This window comes from Sprattus sprattus (genome assembly GCF_963457725.1).
Source record: "Sprattus sprattus genome assembly, chromosome: 16".
NCBI lineage: Eukaryota > Metazoa > Chordata > Actinopteri > Clupeiformes > Clupeidae > Sprattus > Sprattus sprattus.
The window spans coordinates 16,808,227-16,827,627 of record NC_137914.1 but is presented as its reverse complement, the minus strand read 5'-3'; the positions used below and the strand labels follow the sequence as shown (position 1 = coordinate 16,827,627).

At 44.0% G+C, this 19,401-nt stretch overlaps 1 protein-coding gene across 1 annotated transcript; it reads left to right on the top strand.

The window, feature by feature from the left end:
• Positions 1–1,989: 1,989 nt before the first annotated feature.
• LOC308377139 (transketolase-like) lies at positions 1,990–17,727 on the top strand (the record flags this gene model as incomplete). The annotated part of the gene is made up of 14 exons (XM_080853713.1): positions 1,990–2,096; positions 3,561–3,678; positions 4,360–4,473; positions 6,143–6,240; positions 9,638–9,829; positions 10,156–10,274; positions 10,935–11,131; positions 11,365–11,529; positions 12,649–12,805; positions 13,462–13,592; positions 13,905–13,988; positions 14,136–14,229; positions 14,727–14,849; positions 17,540–17,727. The coding sequence occupies 14 exons, from the start codon at positions 1,990–1,992 to the stop codon at positions 17,725–17,727; spliced, it is 1,887 nt and encodes a 628-aa protein (XP_080709839.1).
• Between the last annotated feature and the right edge of the window lie 1,674 nt (positions 17,728–19,401).

Below are 19,401 nucleotides of genomic sequence, written 5' to 3'. Positions count from 1 at the left end.
CAACAAAACTATTCCAATAACATCAATAAAACGATCTTGAAAGCACATTGTGCATATCTGTTCACCAGTGTACATGTGTTTTAACATGGTTACTATCTTTCTGAAATTCACAGGCTCATTCTCTAAATCTGGATCTTGTTTTGGATGTTGGTTCTTAGGACATTTAGACTTATCAAAGGCTTCTATTTGTAGTCATCCTGTACCATACCCAAAAAACCCTCAGTATGTGAGGCACTGTCGCACCATCCTGAACCTGTAGTAAGATACCTGATGGAGGTGATCTGATACAGTTAGTGTAAGTAATGTGAGAATAAGGTTTCTTTTTACATTTGACGACATTTCACATAATGACCACTAGATGGCAATAACAACTTCACATCTCAGTTAGTGATGAAATTACATGGTGTACTTGGTATCCTTTTGTTTTCCAGGGGACCGTTCTGTTTACCCTCATTGTAATTATATCTTCCCAGAGGCCGTTGCTACCACAATAGTGCTTCATTTGTCAGTTGCTCCATAGTAGAAACAGAAATAGTAAAAATATTGAATTCAAATCACTTAGTCAGTATCAACATTTATAATTTTGAGAGCACAAACACAGACAAGGTATCTTTCACAAAGAGAGGTACCCATACTGGTAACTAAGTTTAGAAAACATAGCTTAGATATCATGCCAGACCCAGCTGTCTTGAGATGCCACATTTGTATGGCTAAATTAAAAAGGGGGACCGTTTGGCAGCATGATCAATGGTAGACCTGCAACCCTAACTGCTGCCTTCAGCCCTGCCCTAAGGTGAATAGTGCTTAGAGGTATACTTTAGTGACCTTTGGACACCATTAACGAGACCCTGTCTTAAGTCCGTTAAATGATGAGAGAGTTTCAGAAGAAAGGGACTTGGGGCCAACTGAACGCCAACATGCTCCATCAGCAGCGCACATAGCGTAGCACGGCTCTCGTGCTGATTGGATTATCCAATGGCAGTCAGGAAAAACTGCAGGACGTGCCAGATCTTTCAATCATCTTTGTATGAAGTTATCTAGCCTATCAATGAACTGTAAACAGTAAATTCAGTAAAAGATAGTAAATTGATAGAAAACTGAAACGTGTTCAAATACATAATAGGCTATGCACACGCTTGGTGAAACAGGACTGACTAAGATCTGCTCATTATATTAATTTCAATATGATGAAATATCTCTCTTATCGGGGATTTTTCTGATCATAGTATGTTAGTACAATCTCTAGTTCAAGACAACGTGTCCTGGTCATAACCATGCTTCACTATCCGTCTCTACCAATTTAAGGGCAGTGAACAAAGCAGACACCACCAACGTCCACTGTGTAATATGTTTATAATAGAACGGTGCTATAAATACATGTTGGGTTGTCTGATGGTGTTGTTCAAATCAAATTGGATATCTTGCTATCTTTTATCAGCTATTGTCAAATTAAACTATTAAAGACGAAACGCTTTCAGTCAGAGACATTCCGTTTAGCCATTCCAACGTTATATACCGCCAGCCGGTGGCTATAATCCCTCTGCCGGGGACTCTGCGCGCTTAAGGTGCACAACACAACGCATCCTGTGCAAACGCACGTAGGTCTAGCAGTATTACAGCAGAGAAGCTCTGGGACATGCTGGTCCATTCAATCGATAGTTGTTTGAGGCGGTGTTAGTGAAAGCAAAGTCTGTGGTGCTTGGATAGTGAGAACTCCGCCCCTGTGTCGTAGCCTATATCATGCCTGGGACGTTACTGTACTTTGTGCGCTGACACAGAAGCGCGCACATACACACACGCACTCTGCAGTGGTTGCTCTCGTGTGCTATTCTGCCAGGCTTTCCCGTGCGTATCCTCATTGCAAACACGCCCCTCTCGCTCTTTTCTCCTTTGCAGGATTTAGTCACTTTACTGAGTGTCTGATCGCTCTCCTTGGCTTTTAGGTGATTTTTTTTGTATTTTGTACAACTGAGGTGCTAATTTTTGAGGATGGAGGATTACCATAAACCCGACCAGCAGACTCTGCAGGCGCTGCGGAACATTGCCAATCGCCTCCGGATCAACTCTATAAAAGCTACGTCCGCAGCTGGCAGTGGGTAAGAGCGAATTGCGCGGATGGCAGATGGATTTTGCTACTGTGTTATTTAGACGTTAAGTTATTGTGTGCGTATTTCGTTTACAAGCATGAGGATATGACTTGGCTGTGTCATTAAACTCTAGGTCAACGAATGAATATACATTGCCCGTGTGGAACACAATGTTCTTAATTTGATAAATGTGGCGTAATTAATTAGATAGTTTGGCAATTTTGTAGACGTAACAATAATTGTTATTGCGTTAATTACTTTGCTCGTCCACAGCATTTAGTTGGAGCAGGTGCACCGTGTTCCGTTTGCTTTCTGCACGTAATGCTTTCAGTGTTGTTTAAGCTCTTTGCCTCTAACGACAGAGTTGAAAATAGGAGCTACCCTCCGTTTGTTGGTTAAGACGTGTGGTTTTTAGTTTCTGCAATGGAACAGTCCGCCGCAACCAGATCTAAAAGGGACCGCGCTCCTATCTGTCCCCCCTCAGCGCCTGCGTCGATGGCCCCGTTCAAGGATGTCAATCCTCGGGCACGTAGCTCACCAATTGGTGCTAGACACCACTCCCACTTTGTGTCAAATTATGGTGTACCAAGGAGTCTTGCTGATGTTTTGGTGTAGGCTACCAAGACAGTGTAACTTCTCTTGAGGCACCACGGACGTGGGGACTGATATTTTTTTTAACCACTTTGTTTTGCAATAGTTTATTATTTTCCTCGTTTATTTTATTCATCAATTCATTTATGCTGCAATGATTGTCTTTATTTATTCAATCAGTCCTCTCTTTTGTCGATCACCTAAGCGTAATGATCTCATTCCTTTGCAGGTTGAAGGCTGAATTATACATTTGTGGTATGATTAACTTAGCATGCATTCCTTCTGAGAGCACGCGTTTTTGTGTGCGTGTTATGTTAAGTGTGATTGCTCGTTTTTAAACAATTAAAACACTAACTGTCTCTAAAGGATTCATTAATTAACGTTGACTGAATAATTCAATGGCCGTTTGTGCCTGTACTTGAGTACTTGAGAGTGATCATCCATCTTCAGTACTGACTTGACTGTCACGCCACCAGTCAATACTTGGTTTGCTTGGATTTTGCACTGTGTTAAGAGGGGTCGTTTTAGAGAAACGAATTAACCCACTAATATTTACTCAGAGTAGAATTATGTAAATCAGACCATAATGTGTGAATTCCTTTTAACTAAAATTTGGTCATTTAAACGTGCCAGTTGTGCAATTTGCAGTTGTTGGAATGTTGGGCATACTCACATAAAAATACAAATTTTACGAAAAGTGTCCATTACAGTGAAGAATTTTTCAGAGCTGAGACTATTTTCCAATGTACTGTTAAATGTTTAATAAACAATATTGTGGTGTGACAGGGGTGTTTACCTCATTGACTCTTTAAAGTCAAATTTCCAGTTAAGTTTCTGCACTGCATTATTACACGTTTAATTCCTGGCATTCCTTTTGAACAGACACCCGACATCATGCTGCAGTGTGGCAGAGATCATGTCTGTGCTCTTCTTCCACACCATGAAGTACCGCCCTGAAGACCCCAGGAACATCAATAATGACCGCTTCATCCTGTCCAAGGTAAGACCTATTTGTATACTTTATCTGAAGAATGACAGGTGAGACATTTTTAGATTTCGGCTGGTGTTACCAGCCCTAGAATCACCTGTTGCTCTCCTACCAGCTACATACTTTATTAGTTTCCCAATCATTCCAGTCCTCCATACCACCAGGAGGCACTGTCATGGTACTTAATTTATTGTGGCAATGGTACGAGTAAGCCGGTTTCTGTACTCTCTCTCATGAACAATGAACAAGTTAGTAAGTACATGAATATGAGTTATATTTGCAAGGGCACTTAATACCCAATGAAAACTATCCCCTGTGATGGTAAATCAAACTGCCTCCTGACCCTGGCCCCTGAGGCAGACTGTTACAGATAGAGAGTCAGTTTGTTTGGATTCATGAATGCATTTAGTGGCTGCTTATTAATACTGCCGTGTTTCTGATTAAGTTTGGGGTATTACCACAATGTGTCAGGGAGGCCATCAACTCTGGCAATATGAAGAGGCAACATCATTGAGTGACAGCAGACCCATTGTATATCTGTATAGTGCTGGAGTGTGTGTATCACTGGGTTTAATAATACTATATATTGGATATATATGATGTATAATGTTGGAGTTTCAAGATCGACATATTTAGTTTGACTCTTTAGTTTTGTGTGAACGTGTCTGTGTGTTTATTCTTGCTGTTTCTAAGGGGCATGCGGCTCCGATCCTGTACGCGGTGTGGGCCGAGAACGGCTTCATGAAGGAAAGCGAACTGCTGAACCTCCGCAAGGTCGACTCCATCCTGGAGGGTCACCCGGTTCCGGTAAGATCATGTAGTACATACCCTCTTACCTCTGATCTCAGGGTGTGCACAGAAATTGTGAAAGGCCGTTGCTCTGCTCTTGAAAAAGTGCAACACGTTCATTTTTGTCACCGACACCACGCCCCCTCCCCCGCGCTATATCAATTGAAACTGTGAAATTGTCAGGATTGATCACTAATCGCCGCCACGCCCCCTCCCCCTGCACGCATATTCCGCAATTTCTTTATCTAGGACTACATGAAATTCTGCAGACGTTATACTATTTTTAAAAAATTAAAAATTTCCTTCAGAGGGGCTTGAGGCGAGGAGGCCCCCTCCTGTGCAAGTCCCTGTCTGACCTGCACACTTGCCCTCACAGTTACCCTCACAGCCCTGGGAATTAAAATAGCTCCAGAGGGCCCGTGGCTCTTTGGCTTTCTTACCCGTTAACTCCTTTGAGTGTAAATCCCTTCTTTACCCATATCTCTTCTCACTCTCTGACCCACTGACTGACCTCTGAACCAGCTTGAACTGCAGCCAGCCTACCCTCTTACTGGGATTACAAGCTGGACTATAGTGACCCAGTGTGCGTAAATGATACACATTTGCACTGGCAAGGCAATAGCACACTGATGCTCTTTTCTGGAGATAGAGGTATACCTGTCATTGTGTGCAGAAACTCAGAGGTAGTGCCACAAATGGCAAGAAAAACAATTGCAAAGAAGTGCACATGTACACACACACACATGCAGCTAGACTCACACTAAGATAAACATACACACACACACACACACACACACACACACACACACACACACACACACACACACACACACACACACACACACAGAGAGAGACAGACAGACACACACAAGGACATGCTTTGTGTAGCTACAGAGCAAAGCAGTTCTTAGCTTCTTTGTTCTTTGTGCTGGTTCTGTAAAGCCATGCTCTGTGCACACGCACACAAGCCACTGGGACCACACTGAGTGTGTTATTCTCCCGTTTGTCTTTCATTTATTCTCTGCCTTACATAATTATTCTTTTATTATGCACTTCCACAGAGAGACTGGGCCTTTCACACACTGTTGACTTGTATGAAAGGCCTGTGTTCTTCGGAGTTTATTTTGCTATTCATGTTTGGTTTACTACATATATATGTTTTGCCATAGTTCCATAAAATCCATAGATAGATATATACTGTACATACTGTATACATATATATTTCTAGCACAAATCCTTTTGCTAAGTCATGCATTTGTTTCCACTTTCCAGACTATTCCCTCAAAGTAGTTCTCCTCTGTTTTTGCCTGGCAGTAATAACAGACCTGCAGTTTATCCCAGTTTTAAGCTCTGACAGTCATTACAGTGCAAAGTGTCAAATAGGGGATAAGCTGCTGACATCATGGAATTCTGATCTATTTGTTTATTCTGATCTCATTGTCTCGGTGTGTGTGTGTGTGTGTGTGTGTGAGTGTGTGTGTGTGTGTGTCAGCCAATTAGTTTGTGTCAGTGCCAGTGTGTGTGTTTGTACATCTGTGTGTATGGGTGAGTGGGTGTATGTGCACGTGTCTGTCTGTCTATCTATCTCTCTGAGTGAGTGGCAGTGTGTGTGTGTGTGTGTGTGTGTGTGTGTGTGTGTGAGTGTTCTTAATGCTGATGTTGATTGTGATTGTGTGTGTGTTTGCAGAAACAGCAGTTTGTTGATGTGGCCACTGGCTCCCTGGGTCAGGGACTGGGTGCTGCCTGTGGGATGGCCTACACTGGAAAATACTTTGACAAGTCCAGGTGAGACACACACACACACACACACACACACACACACACACACACACACACACACATACACACACACACACACACACACACACACACACACACACACACATACACACACACACACACACACACACACACACACACACACACACACACACACACACACACACACACACACACACAGAGACATGCACACCACAGACACCCAAACACACACACAGACAGACAGACATAGACAAATACACAGACAGATAGAAAGGTATATTCAGTTTCACACTGGACAACACACATTACTGTGAGAATTTGAAGGTATGGATGCAATATCACATCAGATGTCTACACATTTACAATGCAGTCATTGTCAGTAAAGACTAGATAAAGTGTGAGGTCCCCATTGATATATTAATGGTTTGTATCTGATACACACACACACACACACACACACACACACACACACACACACACACACACACACACACACACACACACACACACACACACACACACACACACACACACACACACAGGGAAACCCAGTGTCTTAGGTATTAAGTAGACAATGATGTGATACACTTGAGGGAGATACACACAGAAAGCACACGCACATGCACACACATGAACTCAGGCACACAGACATGAGCACGGTTACTGTATTCAATGATAACGTTAAGCCTTCCTGACATTTGACATTTCTGTTTGCCTTAGAGGAATAATACTGGTTGACAGAACTTTATGATTTTGTAGAGGGGAAACCAGGAAAAAGCCACATTCCACTAAGATTTCCAACCCCTGCACCTCACGAAACGCACACATGTACACATACACACCCAAATGACCCCCCCACCACCACCACCACCACCACCACCGCCACCACACACACACACACAATCGCACAAATAGTTTTGAGCGTGCCTTTGTATCTAGAATGCTCTCTCTCTCTATCTCGCAAAACAGAGTCTAGTACAATACCGCAAGCGTCAGACCGACTAACCTTTATTTATAAATAGTTTTGCACGGCTGTGCTCTTCCACTATCTGTTTCTATTATCAATACACATAATAAAAGCACAAGCGACATTAGAGTACCAGACATGTAATGGGGGACTCAGTTTTGTTGCTGAACATTGGCTTGTGTAAATTTCTGCTCTTCCTGCGTTTTGTGGTGATTTCTGCTCCTGAATTTATGTATGATATTTTGGCTGCTCTGACTGCATTCTGTGTTCAGTCAATTCTTCTGCTCTAATAAGCAGGGATATGTGAGGGCTCCTCCCTCTCTCTTTCCTTTTCGCCCCGCTCTCTTTCTCTCTCACTTTCTCTCTCTCTCTCACCCCCCTCCATTCCTCCCTCCCTCCCCCACTCTCTCTCGTTCTCTTACTAGCCCCCACGCCATCACACTTCTGCTGTCTCTCCTGATGTGCTTTTGTCACCTCTCATTTGCTCTCGCCCTCTGTTGCCCCTCCACCATCACTTCCCTGCCCTTCCTCCATGTTTTTTCTCTCCCTATTTTCTATCTCTCTGTCTTTCTTTGCATCTCTTGGGAGTGTCTCATCGTCAGTAGCTGGGCATAGATAGGCATAGCTGAGTCTGGAGTGTAGCAGTGTGCATGGCAGTAGCGTGGCTAGCATTCTCATGCATCGGTGCATGGCATGCCCACCCTTGCATAACACTGCAACATGCCTGGCACACAAGTCAAACCCCCACCCCGGTTGGATCGAGGAAAAAATGGATGCCAGTGCAAAATGTGTTTAAGGTCACTAGGCTCCAAATGCCTTTAGCACAACTTGAATTATGAAAGCACACCGCGCCTTCACGTAATCGTAATTGATTCTCAGCACAATGCACAATTGAAGTTAGTTGTCTTGGTGTCAAAATAAATTCAAAGCTGAATGATCAAAAAGCCGAAACATTTACCTCAGGCTGCATGCATTTAGCTAACGTTTGTCCTGGCGCTGGTTCACATAGCTCTCCCTTGCCAAGAGCCTTGGGTTCAACAGTAAAATTGATGTGTGCCTATTATATTGCATTTCACTCAAGTGTCTCACTCATCTCGCCTTAGGTGTCTGAGAAAAATGTCATAATAAACCTAAACAGAATGAAGAGTAATTAAGAACTCCTGACAAACCTGTGTGATAACTAGAGAGAGGTCAATGTTCTCTCAGCTATTGTGGAAGCCTGCACCGCTGTCTGTCACCCATGTAGAGCCCTCCCCCACCATCTCCCCCTCTCTGCTCTTTGTCCTCAGCAAGTGTACTGCCCTCCCACACAACCAACACACACACACACACACACACACTGCTAATCCTGAAGAATGTGCTGAGTTCCATCTCCTGTGTTGTCTTAAAATCAACGCTTCTACCGTGACCTTATGACCTGTTATTACACACATTACCATTGTCATATATGAACTAAAGCACACATTCTAATCATCACATTTCAGGAGGAGGTATAGCAGGATTCAATTCATAAATGTCAAAAGTAACCATAAACTATTTCCAAACCATGATCCCATGGCACTTTCTAAAATATTTGTAATAGTACGAGCCTTTATAGATTTAATATACATCACAGGGAATATCTGCATGTATGAAATGAGTGTGTGTGTGTGTGTGTGTGTGTGTGTGTGTGTGTGTGTGTGTGTGTGTGTGTGTGTGTGTGTGTGTGTGTGTGTGTGAGAGAGAGAGAGAGAGAGAGAGAGAGAGAGAGAGAGAGAAAGAGAAAGAGAGAGAGAGAGTGTGGGGGGGTTGGTGGGGGGAGTGGTATGCGTCCACAACCTGTGTCTTCGGGCATGAAGATGTTAATCTGGAGTGGGAGCAGGTGTCTTTGGAATCACAGATCTCGGATCGCTCTCCCCGGAATGCTATTCTTCCTGGGGCAGAGCTGGAATGCATGCTATAATGCGCCATGTCTCTGCCGATCTCTGCACTTTAATACAAACGTGCCTATTTGACTGGAAAGCTGTCAGGCCGTGTTACTCCTGGGGAGGTGTGTGAGTATGTGTGAGAGAGAGAGAGAGAGAGAGAGTGAGAGGCGGAGAGAAGGAAAGAGAGAGTGTGCGTGCGTGCTTGTGGTTGAGTGTGTATTTGAGTGAGTGTGTGTGTATGTGTGTGTGTGGGTGTGAGAGACAGAGAGTGCATCAAGGAGGTTGATGGAGACATTGATTGTGATAGACAGATAGGGAGGCACTGGATGTATGTATGTGTATATTTATTATACAAATATACTATATTTTATTTGTGTGTTGTTGTGCTTATTACAATAAATAGATAGGAAAAAGTAAAGGAGGATAATATTATAAAGTCCGTTATTCCATAATGTGTTTTATTCTTTTTTTAAATATCCACTGACCAAAAATCATTAAAGTGCTACATACACAGTTCCTCTGTAACGTAGTGTGTTTTGGTTTCCAGCTACCGCGTGTACTGTCTGCTGGGAGATGGAGAGATGTCTGAGGGCTCGGTGTGGGAGGCCATGGCCTTCGCCTCCTACTACCAGCTGGACAACCTGGTGGCCATCCTGGACATCAACCGGCTGGCCCAGAGCGACCCCGCTCCTCTGCAGCACCACATGGAAAAATACCAGAGACGCTGTGAAGCATTTGGGTGAGTGTGTGTGTGTGTGTGTGTGTGTGTATGTGTGTGTATGTATGTGTGTGTATTGTTGTCTTCATATACTACAAAAAATGCTTGAGGGAAAGAGGGGAGGTGGCCTTACAGATGGAGTTCGTCTTCCAATAGAGAAAGTGGGAGGCACTTGTAGTATATAATAACTGTATAATTGTAATATAAAAAAATTCAACTAACTATAACGTTGCAAAAAAAATGATCCTTTTGTGTGAATGTCTGAGATGGGGATGGAGAGAAAGGGAAAACAGCTACACACATGCCTTAATACGTGTTTAATGTTCCAACGTTGTCTGTGTGTGCAGCTGGAATGCCATCGTGGTGGACGGGCACAGCGTGGAGGAGCTGTGTAAGGCTCTGGCCCAGGCACGCCACCAGCCCACTGCCATCATCGCCAAGACCATCAAGGGCAAGGGCATTCCAGGTACCTTGGCCTTTCCCTAAATATTCCAAACAGAATGTCTGTTGTCTGTTGAGGCCTTTGGTTTAGTGCAGTGTATGCTCTGGCTATTCGCATGTCCTGTGCATTTTGTTCTTATCTCCAAATTAGTGCTGAATTGCATGTACGGCGTAAAGAACGCATCGGATCCAATAAGAAAACTTCCTTCAGCTCTACGCCTACTACTATATCTACACACATGTGTGTGCAAGGCATTTTAGCTTTGTGGAGTGAACAAAGGGAGGCCCTCTGTGGGATCATGCCAGGATCTGCTGGCTTTGGCCCTGTGCTTTAGTGAATTAGCGGCGGCAGCTTGCTCATCCTGCGGGATGTAGAGGCTACCCCTAGGCCTCTGCCCTCCCTTGATCTGGCTGTTTGCTCAGATGGAGGGGCTTCTTACACAACCTTATGACCTGTTGTCTTAGAGACATTGTTTGAGGTGTGGAGGATTTGAGTCATTGAGGGACTTCAATGTCTATCTGGCTGTGTCTGTACAAATGTGGATTAATGTGCAAGCATATACACGTGCCAGAGCGTTAGAGGCACGTGCATGTGTACATGTTAACGTGTTGTACATGTTTGTGTATGTGTACATGTTAACGCATGCCTGCCCGTGCCTCTAACGCTCTTCATCTCCCTCATCAGTGGCAGAGGATAAGATGGGTTGGCACGGGAAGCCGTTGCCCAAGGACATTGCTGACGGCGTCATTAAGGACCTGCAGAGCCGCATTCTCAACTCCAGCAAGCGCCTGTACCCGTCCATGCCCTCGGAGGACGCCCCGCCCGTCAGCCTGCGCAACGTCAGGATGCCCAGCGCCCCCAGCTACAAACCTGGAGAGAAGGTAAAGGTTCTGGGGTCAGAGTAGGTCCCCCTCCCCAGGGGAAACAGGGCCGGTGTCCACAATAGATACATGGGTGATTTAAATATAAGCAAGTAAGATCACACTAGGTTTGGATCTAGAGATCTTCCATGAGCAACTCCAGGTAGCCATTAATAATGTAATAGGTCTGACTGCTCTAGCTAGCTGGACCGGATCCCTTACTGATGAAATGGCTGGTTTGTGCTTGCCTGCAGGTAGCCACACGGAAGGCGTATGGGATGGCCCTGGCTAAGCTGGGCCGCTACAACGAGCGCGTCATCGCCCTGGACGGAGACACCAAGAACTCCACCTTCACCGAGATCTTCAAGAATGAGCACCCCAACCGCTACGTGGAGTGTTACATTGCTGAGCAGAACATGGTAGGAGTCCCCCTCCTCCTGTCATATAAGTACAGTTTAGTTCATCAAAAAGAGTGCATTCCATCTGATTAACAGTCATTAGTACATATTAATTCAGAAGACCTATATCTAAAGACAAGAAATGAAGGATGCATGTGCTAAGGTGTGGATTTGGCATCAGAGGAAGTCCTCATGAATCTACTCACTCAACTTACACAAGCTCAAAGTCGCCAAGAAGTGGTCAACTATTGTCATAGTTGAATTATTCATATCTATCATGCCTGATCTCCCTTGAATTGTCTTTTCTTTTCTTCTCTTTAATCCTCTTCACCTCTTCTTTCTTCCATTGTCTTGCCTTGTAATCTCTTACCATCTATGGCTTGTGCAAGCATCATATTCCTATAATAATGTAATTCAGTAGACTTCATTAAAGTAAAAACTCTGTATTTTATCATCATATTGCATTCAGACTATAAAAATAAGTGATGCTCGACTTATCTGAGCTTATTTGAGCATACAAATTGTGATAAATATGAATATGAACACCCACAGCTAAATACACATTTCCAAGTTAGTTAAAGAGATGTAGAGTTGACAAATTCCTGACAAATGTATGAGTAAATATAGCGTGAAGCTCTCTGTAATATACTCCCACAAATGTTGCCAATAATAGTTCGGATTTATCTGAGTGTGTGATTGCCCTTTGTGAAGTAAAGCTGCATTCTTACTGTTGGTGTGAGGCAGATGTGCTGGATTTCCTCGATGTCTTTTTTCTCTTACACTCACATACACACACGCACCCACACGCACACACACACACACACACATACACGCATACACACACACACACACACACGCACACGTCTGCAATTTCACTCTGCAGCTTTACCCATAAGGGAAGAATGGGACAGTTTTGCTGGGACATGAAACAGGAAATGAAATCTCTCTCCCTCATGAAATGCCAGTTTAACTAGAAAAAGCTTTGCTTGTGCTATATATCCATGCTAAGGCAAGGTCCGGCTCTACTGTGAAATGTGTTGGCCTCTGGAAAAAAATGAGATTAGTAAATGCTAACTTTAGGGGCCTTGTCAGTCTTCGCCTAACCTAACCCACAGTACCTCTTCCCTGCCTCTCCTGCAGGTGAGTGTGGCAGTGGGCTGCGCCGTCCGAGACAGGAACGTGGTCTTTGCCTCCACCTTTGCCACCTTCTTCACCCGCGCCTACGACCAGCTACGCATGGCTGCCATCTCCGAGAGCAACATCAACCTGTGTGGCTCCCACTGTGGTGTCTCTATCGGTCAGTCTGCTGGAGTGTGCCATTTCACCTCTCACAGCTCCCCGGAAAACACCTTCTTTTCTGTTTGACTCCCAACCTGAGACTTAAAGTGGTTTTGGAGACACTGTTCTTTTCTGACTGATTGAGCCCACAGAAAAACCATGAGCAGTTGACGTAGCACGTTTACCTTATAGGCTTCAGGGTATTTTGATGTAATTTAGAGATTGATTGGTTATGTCTGTCATCTCACTGTTGAAATGGTTACGCATTTGTTACTGATGGGACTGCTTAAGTCCTGCTAAGGTTGGCTCTGTGGGCTCAAAACAGACACTCCCCGTGAAACACCACTGTTGTGCCTCTGTGATTTTCAGTTCTCCTGAAATCCTGAATGTTGAAAATTTGTTTTCCGTTTCTTCACATTTCCCCCCCACGTCATTCCTCCTGCGCTGTTACTGCAGCGCTCTGTCGTTCTCTCCCTCCTTCCCTCCCTCTCTCTCTCTGTATCATGGTGGAAATGGTCTGGAGGGCCCAGCTTTCCTTTAGTCTCCTCAGGTACATCGCATGCTCTCTCGCCTCAACGCATGCCAGTTTGCCAGCCTGCACTTTCAGTCAAGATTCCAGAAGCTTCTCAAAGCACTTCTTTGTTTGACAGTTGTTTGTGTGTGTGTTTGTTTTAGGGGAGGATGGACCATCTCAGATGGGACTGGAGGACCTGGCCATGTTCAGAGCTATCCCCACGGCAACAGTATTCTACCCTAGTGACGCTGTGTCCACTGAGAAAGCTGTTGAGCTGGCAGCCAACACAAAGGTACAGACAGTTTGAAAATATTTCTGTTGAAAATGAATCCATAGAAACCCTAAGACCTTTGAAGCACTAAATCTCTATGCGACATCTCACGTAGGCTCTTGGACAGCTTCAGACTGTACACTATATACTCTGGTTTAGAGATATTGAGCTTTGAGATCTAATAACCACTTTTAGTATGAAAGTATGAACAGCACTGAAAATATATATATAGATATGCATTATGCATTGCCATTGTCACAGTTCTGTAGTTTGCCTGTGAGCAAATATGGAGCCAGGAAAAAGGTTTCACAAATAACACTTTCTCCTCTGCAGGGCCTGTGCTTCATCAGAACCAGTCGCCCAGAGAACGCCATCCTTTACAATAACAACGAGGACTTCCATGTTGGACAGGCAAAGGTATTGGTGGTGCTGATATCATGCTAGTCTGCGCCAAACTGCAGGAGGCAGAATGCCGCATATTTGGTTAAACTGTACTTGTCCTGTAGTACATATATAGTACGTGATGTGATGCGATGTGATGTGACGATGCCCCCATCCCAACAGGTTGTTCACAAGACCAATGATGACCATGTGACTGTGATTGGAGCTGGTGTTACCCTCCATGAGGCTCTGACTGCTGCTGAGCTGCTCAAGAAAGGTACCCAGTGCCTCTAGTGGTATCAAGCCTGCCTACTGCATCCACATTAGCATTCTTACTCAGGGATGTTCTCTGTATGTCCTTTGCATTCATTACATTGCCATACTTTACAACCTAATGTATATGACAGTTGCCCGTTGGTTGTGAAAGATGAAAGTGCACGTTTATGCACTGTCAAAGAAGATATGGCAGCATTGCAACACATGGGTTATGTTGGTAGAATGTATGAATGACACAATGCTGGTAGTGAGTATAATAGTTTCATAAATACAAAATAGAAATATAAACATTTGTTTTTAGATGTTTTACTGCTGTATACGTAATTCTGTAATAATTGTCTTATGAGATATAAATGATTAGATGTCACGGTTTCTTTCCTATATCAACACATTATCTATTTATTTTGCTTGGATGTTGCACACTTGCTTAAACACGAATCATGCACCATGAAAGGGTTCATTACTCACAGTTACTATGATGCTTTCTTGTCATTTCAGAGAGGATCAACATCAGAGTGATTGATCCTTTCACCATCAAACCCCTGGACTCAAAGACCATCATTGAACATGCCAGGGCCACTAGGGGGCGTATTATCACGGTGGAAGATCACTACTATGAGGGTGGGTACCTTCATGCCGTGACAACATTGAGCAAAATAAGATGTCACAAGTGCATAATTAATGTGTATTCCTAGCAGGAAAAGGCAGGTAAAGTACAGGAGAGAGAGACCGAGACCGAGACCGAGACCGAGACCGAGACCGAGACCGAGACCGAGACCGAGACCGAGACAAAGACAAAGAGAGAGAGAGAGAGAGAGAGAGAGAGAGAGAGAGAGAGAGAGAGAGAAAGAGAGAAAGAGAGAAAGCGATAAGGGACAGAAGCAAAGCAATACAGGGTGTAGAGAAATTAAAGAATGTATGATCATGGAATTTATAGAGGTGATGAGAAAAGGGTGAAGAGAAAAGGTAAGGGGATGTGAAGGCATGAGAAAAAGATGGAGCAAAGAGGAGACAAAGAGCTTAAAAGCAAAGGGGGAAACAAGGAGGAGTAGAGAGGGGTGTTGAGGACAGGCACAGAGGATGAGGAGCAGGAGGAAAAGCTCTCTGCTGTCAGTGTTTTTCAAATTCATTTATGCCCTTTGGGCTTCCTTTGACCTACATAGCGGTCTAAAAAAGCGTTGCCAAAAAAATCTCTGTGTTGTTGTGAGAATGTGTGCGTACTGGAAGCATGTGTGAGTGTGTGCTTCTCTGTGTGTGAATTCATGTGTGTCCCCTAGTGTCATTACCCTTGTGTGTCTATTTGAGGATTCGTCTGTGTGTATTTTTTGGCGCCCCTCTACTCCGCTTGCCTACTGGGTCTTACCCGAGCCCTCTGCCTGAACCGCACGGCGACAGCGGGGAGGCGAGCTGGCCATGAAGGCCTGTCATCATATCGGCCTCACCATAGCCCCAAGATCCCTCTCCCACTTTAACCCCTCACATTACATCGCCCACGCCCTCGCCCCTCGTCTCTGCCTCCCCCTTCCAACTCACTCACTCAGTCACTCACTCCCCTCCCCCAGCTCCTGTTAAGAAGCATGAATAGTGCATCAAGACAGGTGAGATGGCGAGTGCTGAGTGGAGGGCTGAGTGAGGGGGAGGGGGGGTGGGGGGGCAGAGGTCCACAGGGGGTAGACATGTCAGTGGGGGGGGGGGGTTGTGTGCTTACAGTATGTGGGTGGTTGGAGGCGATGTCAGAATGCATCTCTGCTGTGCATCTGTTGTGTGTACGTGTAGAGGGAGGGGGAGCTTGGTTCAGTTGGCACAGTGGGGCACAAGCCACCCCCCATCGCCAGGGTTACTATTCGGGGTGACCTCTCCTGCGTCTAGCCTGCCTTGCTGCGAGAGCGGAGGCTTGGGTTTTGTCTGCAGGGACAAACAGCTGCTGTTGTCAGAGGGTTTGTGTTTGTGTGTGTGTGTGTGTGTGTGTGCATGTGTGTGTGTGTGTGCTGGGGGATTAGATTGTATGCAGCACTGTGTGTGTTTGTATTTCTATGTACAAAATGCACAAATACTGAGTGGGTGGGTGGATATGTTGTTTTAATTGTGTACATTCTCCATTTTGGTCTGCCTGTTGTGTGTGTGTGTGTGTGTGTGTGTGTGTGTGTGTGTGTGTGTGTGTGTGTGTGTGTGTGTGTGTGTGAATGCCCAGAGGTAAATACATAGGATGGTCTCACACTGGGATGCATTGAGGCGTGTAGGTGTGTGCTGAGAAGTGAGGCCAATGGTGAGAGTAGTGTATGGATCCCACAGACAGGCCTGTCAAACCGCGGAGTGTCATCTTCCAAATGAACCGTGCACAAATATTACTGTACATGTCTGTGTGATCTACACTGCTATAGGGCAGGAATGAAGACAAAGGATCATTATCTTAATCAACCAGAGTAGGCTGTCCATCAGCAGAATGAGAAGAGACAGCCGTATTTTAAACGATATTCAGAGGCCACGGGCATTACTGAATGTAAAGTGTAAAGGGTTGAAGGCGTAAAACGTAAAAGAAACCGCAAATCAACCAGCCATAATAATAAAGGCTGAGAGGTGTCTGTGGCAAAGCTACGAATACATTTGTTCACACAGTCCTTTGTTTGACCAAATGGTACATTTGTTATATGAGGAGTTATTTTTGCTTATATCTTTTTAGGGATGCTATACAAATATAACGATAAAGATGACTGATGTTATTTTAAACAAGAGACAAAAGTGAGTAGTTGGTCAAGCTTTCATAGTAAGTGTCTGAGAGAGGATAGGCGCAGAGCCCCACAAAAAATAGGAAATAATGGAAATGCACACCAGCACTAAAGTGATACAATATTATTCCAGTGAGTGATTTTCTTATTGTATCAGGAAGTTTTAAAGGGCAGTCCTTTTATTGTCAGATTTAAAGAGTAAGCTTGATCAAGGTGAAATTAAAGATTAACTGACACATTCTTAAAAGTAATTAAAAATGTAGATATTAATGTAATGTTGACATTTCCATCTATTTGATTTAAAATATGCGGATGTCCATGTTTATTATTTGCATGAATAAACACATTAGTCCACTATTGTCATACTGAATTGTTCCTCAGTCAAAGGTCATGCAAGTTAGGTGAATGACACACATTTATGTAGTGTGTGCGCACATTTATGTTAGTATGTTTGTTCTAGCACTATTATGGTTTGTAACCTTGCGCAGGGACTTTGCTTCTTTAGCGTAAAGACTGCCGTAATTTTCATTAACTCCCTTGCAATCCTGATAAGTTACTAATGGCTAACTGATTGCAATTCCACAGGTGGCCTGGGGGAGGCAGTGTGCTCCGCTGTGGTGAATGAAACCGGATTCATGGTGCATCGCCTGGCTGTGGCCCATGTGCCACGTAGTGGCAAGCCACATGAGCTGCTCAAGATCTTCGGCATCGACCATGACGCCATCGCCCAGGCAGTCAGGAAGATGCTCAGCACCTCGGTCAACGCCAAGTAATGGCTGCCGCCAGACGACCCGACAAACCTTTGTAACCTCAACAAAAAGGGAGACACTTCCCTGTTTGAACACGCTCCCCCTCTTGAAATGCAAAATGTCACTGAAACGAATAAACAAGAAGGAAAGAAAGTAAAGGAAATGTAGTTCTTCTAAATGTCATTGATGTTGTTTGGACCCCCCTGGCCCACCTTACTCCTTCAGGTCACCTTTCCTCTTTTACCCTTGAGTGTAAACCTACCTGGCGCCCTTACCCCTAAAGAAAGAGTAACGCTGTAGTGTTGAGTGCGCAGTGAAAGTTTTTGGAGTAACTCTGGAGTTGTTTTGGAGTCATGTTTTTCACCATTTTTGAAATGCCCACACAGACACCGCCATTCCTTGTCCCCTCCCTTGTCCCCTCCCTTCTCCTCTTTAATGCATTTGGATTTGATTTTAGAACACTGTTTTTAGACCTTTGTCCCAACTGGGAACATTCACCAATAAAGTGATGGATTCTTCACATTAATCTCAGGAGAATGGTCTGCTGTGTTTCTTTTCACTGTCGAGTTGAATAAAAAATGGAATGGAATGAAAACAATTTTGTTTACTTTTTGAAAATGGGAAAGCTTTCAGCAGTCAGAAGCATTTCTAATCTTATGTTTATTTTAATGAATTTGATTCCATCCAAGCACCATCTAAAATTACTACTTGTTTTTGCAAGGAATAGGATTTCATTTTGGACCTCAATAGGGAGCTGTTGTTCTAAGAGTCTCTCAAACACTTCATTAAGTGGTTCCTGGAGATAAAGAGACTCACTCCCAGAACACAACTGCTTTCACAAGGCAAATCTCACCACACGTTTTGGTGTGTAACCTAATTCTTCATAAGCAAAAAAGAAAATCCATTTTGACCATGTAATGGATTTACCTATCACTGGATAAGTAAAGCAGGATGAGAGGAACAAAGTATGGGGCGGGAGAGCAAGCAAGCTCAATTGAAGGATGGTAGTGCTAGCTCTTACAGCATAGTAACTTGTAACTAACCTATTTTGGTGGTGAGTTTATAGCCAACTTTGAACGTAAATAATATGGTCAGGACCTACCATTCAGCCTGTATGTTAGAAAGGATAGCTTAATATAATTATTAAAACAAAACTCATCATGATCCGATCCAAAGAATGGAACAATTTGATCTGTTTGAAACAAGACCTCAGATCAAATAAAAAAATGTTTTAACTGATTAAATATTTAGGTTTAATTGATTGATGAAAATGTTTAACCATTCAGAGAAAACCTATGCAACCGTTGATGGGTATCTGTTTTTATGTATTTTTTTAATAATTAAAAACAGGTTATAGACCATATGAGCATCATGGTGTTGTTGGGGTGGGCAGATCTTTTTTCTCATTGTCTAAGGGGAGCCTGCCATGACATATTTGGGCCCCACCGTATTTGAGGGAGGATCACTCCCACTGTATTTATGGATGGAGCACTCCACCAAAGGGTCCCTGCCAGCAGAACATACACTCTCATTCTGGCCTGCTGTGCATTTTTCATGCAGGTTAATAATTCAGCAGCAGCTAAAGCATTACGCGCTGCAGCATGTGTGATCATGCACATGCTGCACCTCTCCCTCCCTTCAGCCCATAGGCCAGCACAATACAGGAGTTGAGGAAGACGCCTTTAGATGCTTCTAAAC